Consider the following 6,979-nt stretch of genomic DNA (forward strand, 5'->3'; position numbering starts at 1 on the left):
AAGGGATGGCGCCTAAATTTCCCCCCGAAATCCATATCCCCAAATCAGGTGAAATTTACCGTCCAACTCCAAAATCGAAGGTGAGCAAAAACTTCGTTGTCTACAGTAAAAAGGGAGTCATACTTGAACCCGTTGGACAACGCAGGCAACTTTGACATTGACGGCGACAGGAGGTTGTTATGCCAATATTCTGCGGTTAAAGATGACATTGAAGCAGACAACTTCCAGGCTGGTAACCTCGACCCTGACGACAACATGGGTAAGATTTATTACTAACCTTGACATATACTACCAGCATCTAATGGTTCTCATATTATTAACTTGAAATCTACTTCACTTGGGAAGGGGCTGGGAGCTCAACTATGTATAGATATCTTCCTTGAATAAGATAAATACTCATACCTGGGAGGGGGGCTGTCAGTTGAACTATCATTGCTCTGATTCAGAAAAATGTTGTGGAAGTCTGAATTTTTAAGCTGAAGTGTAAGAGGAAAAAATCCATTTCTTAGTGCAGTACAAATAATTTTTTGACTGAAAAACAGTGAGTTGTTAATGGACCAACTTTTGCCTTGCCCAGTTACAATCATTTATATTTGAATGATTTTGTGCGAACACAACTATTATTACCTGCTTCTCATCAATGTAGGTTATGTGCAAATTCCTTCGTCCGAAGATGACAATCCGAATGATAGTGGCGTAGGTGAAGAAACGAAAAATATTGAACCCACTGTTGGAATGAAATTTAAAGATGAGAATGATGTTTTCGAATTTTATAAGCACTATACTTACCAAATTGGCTTTCCTGTGCGAAAAAGGAATTCAAAGAAAGGTGATGACGGAGTTGTTCGTTATGTAACCTTGACATGCAGTCGGGAAGGCCGTCGAACTAGTGGTACAACTACAGTTTTGAAGCCTCAGCCAACCATGCAAACTGGGTGTAAAGTAAGATTGACGGCATGTTCTAAACTTACTGGGGGATGGCGTATTAACACTGTCCACTTAGAGCATAATCACAAAACAAGCTCATCCAAATCAAGGCTATATCGATGTAATCGCCAAATTAGTGCACGCGTGAAAAGGCAGCTTGAAATTAACGACATTGCTGGAATACCATTGCACAAGAGTTTTTACTCAGCCGTAGTTGAAGCTGGTGGGTATGACAAGATTGCATGCGTTAAGAAAGATTGAAGAAATTTCATTGACAAAGTTTGACGTTTGAAACTTGATGAAGGAGACGCGATTGCAATACAATCATATTTTTCCAAGATACAAGCAACTAGTCCTGGCTTCTATTTTAGTATAGACTTGGATGACGAAGCCCGACTACGGAATATATTTTGGGCAGATAAGAGGTGTAGGCAAGCGTGTAAGGAATTTGGTGATGTAGTCACATTTGACACTACTTACTTGACTAATAAGTATGAAATGCCGTTTGCTCCATTCGTTGGGGTGAACCATCATGGACAATCAACTCTTCTAGGATGTGGTTTGCTCTCAAATGAGGATAGAAGGACTTTCGTATGTCTATTCAAGACATGGCTTCAATGTATGCATGATTAAGCCCCACATGGAATTGTTACAGATCAAGACCGTGCTATGCGAAATGCAATTGAAATCATATTTCCGAACACAAAACATAGATGGTGCTTGTGGCATATAATGAAAAAGTTACCTGAAAAATTTGGTGGGCATAAACATAAAGCTCCAATTCTTCATGTTTTGCATTGTTTGGTTTATGACGTCCACAATTGTGAGGAATTTGAGCAAGGTTCGAAGAAGATGCTCGAAGATTATGATTTACACGAGCATACTTGGTTAGCGGGTCTGTACAATGAAAGAAGTCGATGGGTGCCATGTTATTTGAAATCTTCATTTTGGGCGGGCATGTCAACCACATAGCGGAGTGAGGGTATTAATGCATTTTTTGATGGGTATGTTTATTCGAAAACATCCCTAAAGCAATTTGTGGAGCAGTATGAGCGTGCGTTGCGAAGTAAAATTGAGAAAGAGTTTCAAGCTGACTTCAGATCATTTTCACAGATGGTCCCATGTGCGACAAGGTACGAAATGGAGAAATAATTCCAATCGGTTTACACAATCGCAAAGTTCAAGGAATTCCAGGAGCAGTTCACCGGAAAGGTATATTGTGAAGTACTATGCGCTCATGATTCGTACATGCATATTATATATGATGTACGTGAAGACATTATTTTGAATGACTGTATGAAGACATGTATTTTTAAAGTGCGGTTGCGTAAGGATGAGTGTGATTTCAAAGTTTTGAATCAAATTGAAGGAAGATCGCAGTGTTTCAAGGGGGAAGCAATGGATCTACTAAAAACTGATAATCAGCTCCAATTACGGCTTATGTCATTTGGTTTTTGCTAATGATTTGTGTAATTTAACATAGGCGGCTGAACTACTAAAAACTTCTTACAATGGATTATAGCAATGGTCGTTTCTTGTCCAGTATTGACAATTAGCTTATGAGAATTTCCAAGATGCAATTGTTTTGGCTGTCACTGGAAATGACCAAAAGAATGTGGGAAAGTGATCATTGTTAATGCAGAATGTAGCTTATGAGAATTACTTGTAATGCAAATTTGCTAATGATTTGTGTAATTTAACATAGGAAGCAATGCAGATTTTTTTGGCTGTCACTTGTGATCGTTGTTTGTAGTTTTTGGATTATATTTGTAATCTTAATCTGGGAAAGTGAACAAATATTGTGTTGTGTTTTTGCAAATTTAAGCTTGTTTTACAGTAATCTGTCTATAGTTAGTAGTTTGATAACGTTACTTTTCTAAGTACTTGATTCATTCTCAATATGATAAAGGGACTTCGACAAATTAATTATAAAACATGGTGTTTGTATATTGTTTAAGATAAACAATTCTTGGGCTACCTTGATGCTTAGGTAGGAGACGAGTAGATGCATGAAAAATGATTAACAATACAAGAGCCAACTCACAAGTACACAACAACTTTGCTTCATTGAAATATATGCAAGAGACAACAACTGTCACTAACCAATTCAAAGCCAATAGATATGGGATCAATAAGCCGCAATTAGATGTTGAAGTCGAAATCATCCAAATACAGGTAAATCAAACTTAAAGCCAACGAAGTGAAAATCATCCAAATACATGTAAAACAAACTTAAAGCTAAAGAAGTTGAAATCATCCAATTACATAGACTTCAGATTAAATCATCCGAAACACGTTTCCCCTTACGCATGGTTATGTTAAGGGAAATCTCCACATCTTGCTCCTCGGTTATTTTTGCACATACTTTCAACATATGGGACAACTTATGGACCGGTTCACTTCCTTTGGTTGTGCCACTTGATTCGCCTTGCAACAGATACTCTTTATCAGGCAAAACATTACAAAACATGAAGAATCCACAGTCGTGAGTACAGGAATGGAACAACTTCCTTAATTCTTGGAATTTTTTTTTACCTCCAACCTCTAACGAACCCATCTCCACAGTTTGGGCATCTCTTCTTTTTGGGGCATTCCAGCATCAAGTGTCCTGCCCCCCGGCAAGAATGACAAATTCCTCTGTTCTTCCCAGCCATCAACAATACTGATTCATTCACAAAGAACTATTGGTTCATCATAAATTGACAGGATGATTAACGTTGCAATTTTTCCACTCTACAAGCTGAACTGTAATGACATGGGAAAAAAAACACGGTATCTTTCTCAATGCATGCATTTCACCATCAACAACCCCATCAATTTAACTGTAAATCGGACTTCACATAACAAGCCCATCAATTAACTGTAAATCAGATATCACATACGCAGATTGTGCAGACACAACATTGAAATAAATTCTTCAATTTCTAGAATGAGAATTGGGCATATAGGAAAATCCAATTTCTCAGATATAAAAACCTTGGGTTCTTCATATTTCAACAGATCTACATTCAAGTCACTGTATTGCCCTAAACCTTAAATATTAAAATTAAAATAAAAAATGGAATTCAGATTCGAAGTTCTTAACCTGGATTCTACAACTACGTCGACCAAATTTCTGACGCCGTCGTCTTCCCCGTTCTCCTAGATTTGCTTGTTCACGATCTTCACCGGCCACTTGAAGGACATCATCGCATAGACTATATCGAGTGCAGGACAGAGAGAAAAAACATCCTTGGCCAAATTTGTAATGCCGTCTTCTTTCGCGTTCTCCTAGATTTGTTTGTTCGGCATCTACACCAGCGATCTGGAGGACATCTTCATCGGCTAGTCAGAGAGTTATTACAGAGAGATGGAGGGGAGAGAGAGACAAGTCTTGTGTGCAGTGTGCGTGAGTAAATATGTTTTCGCCCAATATCTTTTAAAGTTGATAATTGCCAGAAAAGTGTTAGATGACATTTCGACCAAGTGACGTTTTTTTGAATTCAAATTATCGTCAGATCTGTCAAAAATTCTGGCAAACTTTATGTACATATAGAATTTTCCTTTTGTTTAACTATTACAATTGAAAGTAAAAATTATTATTTTCAAAATTGCAATTTTTATAATTTCCTCGCCATCTAATTGTGAAAATCCCACGTTGTGAAATTGAGGGCTCAATAGTATGGATGTCATCTAAGATTTATCCTTTTATAAGCCAAAGAAGCTAAAGTATGGTTCTTTGAAAATCATTTGAAATTTGACCTCGTACATAACCAAATAAAATAATTTTATGCATACACTCATTTTCTTTTTTCTAATCATAGACCTTACATTTTCCAAAAAAATCAATTTTCATAATATTATTCTCAACAAATCTACATTAAACAGGCTCATAATACTAAACACATGATTAATAAAATCTTAGCTTATTTATCTTCTTGTATGGTTGTAAGTTGTAACCATATTGCTAAGCATTGTCTTCATTAAATAGCGGAAGTTATAATAATTACTTCATTTTGCTTTCCAAGGGATTGCTAGATAGTGTAAAGATTTCAATCCACACCATAATTCAACTATAACATGTATTAAAAAAAAAAAACTGAGATTTTTTTTTTTATCAATGGCCAACATATAGACTAGTCATAGTTCTAACTATCGAGTGTTACATTCCATAACAAACCATGATCTCTGTTGACATGCAAAAAGTGCAGCCCAATTCAAATAGCCCAAAGAATGAAGTCCAACTAGGCGATTCAGGATAAAGGCCCAAATAGGGTTATTAATGAATGCAATGGAAGCCCACGAACGCGGTAACACCATCGCCCAAACTTACAAGATGCCCAGGATCTGAGCGAATAAAGTGCCTTGCAGTCGTCCAAAGTTATGACCCTGTTCTCACCCAAACCTTCGAATCGTCCAGGATCTTAGCAAACATGAGATGTTATGGTTATCCAAAAGTGCAATTATTGAAACAGTTATTGGGTAATCTTATCACGTTCCACGATTCAAGGATGTTCAGTTGAGGACGGTTGAACGACAAAGAGTAATGGCAGCAATTAGAGACGACAGTTCCCCGATAAGTTGGCCACCATGAAGAAAGTGGGCAGTTATAAAATAATTGAGCAGTTTCTAAGCGGTTAATCACAAAGAGAGCATCAAGGGAATATAAAAGAGAGAAAAAACATAGAGCAAAGGACCCCGAATCAAATACTCTCAAACAGAGAATATGTAATTTCAATTTCTTAGTTTAGACTTAAAACATTTCTTTTCAGTACTCGTGTGCTTGCGCCCCTTGGAGGCATTTCTGTTTAAGTTCCAATTGTAAAGTCATTGCCAATAAAACACCCCTTTTTGGAATTTTGTCTCAAGAGGTTTGTCCCTTACACAATCGTCTGACCTCTTTTTAATTGTTAGCGACTACCTGCGCGAAACAATCTCAATAACAAGTGACGTCTGATGATATTATGTAAAGCCGGATTGAAGCAAAACAATAAATAACAAAGTCTGACACTTCATAAATTAAAAGTAAGCTACATGAATTCTTTTTTGCCGGCCCATTCAAATGGGGATGTAAAAATCTTAAACGAAAAAGTAAATTAATACAAAACTGAGTTAAATCCACAAGTAAATCACTTCATTAGCAGCGTACATACAACTCGCTAAAGTAGACAACACCTGCTTTACTCGACTCTGCTAAGCAGAAATGCGCAAACATCACAGGATGAGAACTCCAAAACTAATGCTGATGAGATCATATGTGCCCTAATTGCACTGAACCAGCATTGATGAAGAAAAAGGAGGCGGTTTTTTCACTAACTTTCTAGTACTGGGTACCAAGCATACACTGCGGGCATGGAAGAGAAGTCTAGATTGCATGTCATTCCTTGAATTTTCACCAGTGGCAAGCAGAACCAAAAGCCACATGGTCATCTCCTCAAAGATTTGGATCCTGTCGAACAACCGATTCTAGTGAGCAGCATTAATGAAAGACAAGAAAATACACGACATAGTCTTGATGTACAACAAATCTGTGCCCAACTTTACTATTCTGACTTCTGCGATGATCTATAAAAGCACAACTGTCATGATATGATAATGTAGATATTCTGAGATTATGGGATAATTAGGATTTGATTATGTATGATTGTATAACTATATTTAGATTAGGTAATTTTTTCTCTTTTCCATGTATAGGAAGTTACCTTTTTGGTCCCTCTTCCTATGCTATATATTGAGGCTCTAAGATTGTAATTAAAGTGTGAGAAAGTATTGTAAAATTCATCAATACTCTCGTTCCAATTTACATGGTATTAGAGCTAGGGTCTGTCCCTACCTAACCACGCAATCAATGGAAGAAAACACCGCCAACGGCAAGGAGTCGACAACCTCAGAAACACAAAACTGTGAAATTGAATCCCTTTCCACCTTGGGCTCTGGTAGACTCAACAATTCCTCCTTTCAACTTACAATCGAAAAGTAGAACGGAAAAAATTATTAAGAATGTGCTCAGTCAATAAAACTCATCGTCAACAGAAAAGGAAAGCTAGGTTACCTTACCGGGGAAAAGAAAAAG

General features: G+C 37.1%; 1 protein-coding gene across 1 annotated transcript; it reads left to right on the forward strand.

Moving 5' to 3' along the window:
- Positions 1 to 5: 5 nt before the first annotated feature.
- LOC111407818 (protein FAR1-RELATED SEQUENCE 5-like) lies at positions 6 to 2,554 on the forward strand. The gene is made up of 8 exons (XM_023037507.1): positions 6 to 48; positions 146 to 259; positions 647 to 1,150; positions 1,232 to 1,486; positions 1,583 to 1,822; positions 2,041 to 2,139; positions 2,246 to 2,377; positions 2,484 to 2,554. Exons 1-8 carry the CDS (start codon positions 6 to 8, stop codon positions 2,552 to 2,554), a joined length of 1,458 nt encoding a protein of 485 aa, XP_022893275.1.
- Positions 2,555 to 6,979: the final 4,425 nt, after the last annotated feature.

This window comes from Olea europaea, chromosome 1, assembly GCF_002742605.1.
Source record: "Olea europaea var. sylvestris chromosome 1, O_europaea_v1, whole genome shotgun sequence".
Classification (NCBI taxonomy): domain Eukaryota; kingdom Viridiplantae; phylum Streptophyta; class Magnoliopsida; order Lamiales; family Oleaceae; genus Olea; species Olea europaea.

What these genes read in the sequence shown, in the direction of transcription:
- LOC111407818 (XM_023037507.1), top strand. Translation starts at nt 6, where the DNA reads ATGGCGCCTAAATTTCCCCCCGAAATCCATATCCCCAAATCAG. An exon ending in AATCCATATCCCCAAATCAG is followed by an intron (nt 49 to 145) that starts GTGAAATTTACC and finishes TGGACAACGCAG; the next exon opens with GCAACTTTGACATTGACGGC. An exon ending in CGAGCATACTTGGTTAGCGG is followed by an intron (nt 1,823 to 2,040) that starts GTCTGTACAATG and finishes TCATTTTCACAG; the next exon opens with ATGGTCCCATGTGCGACAAG.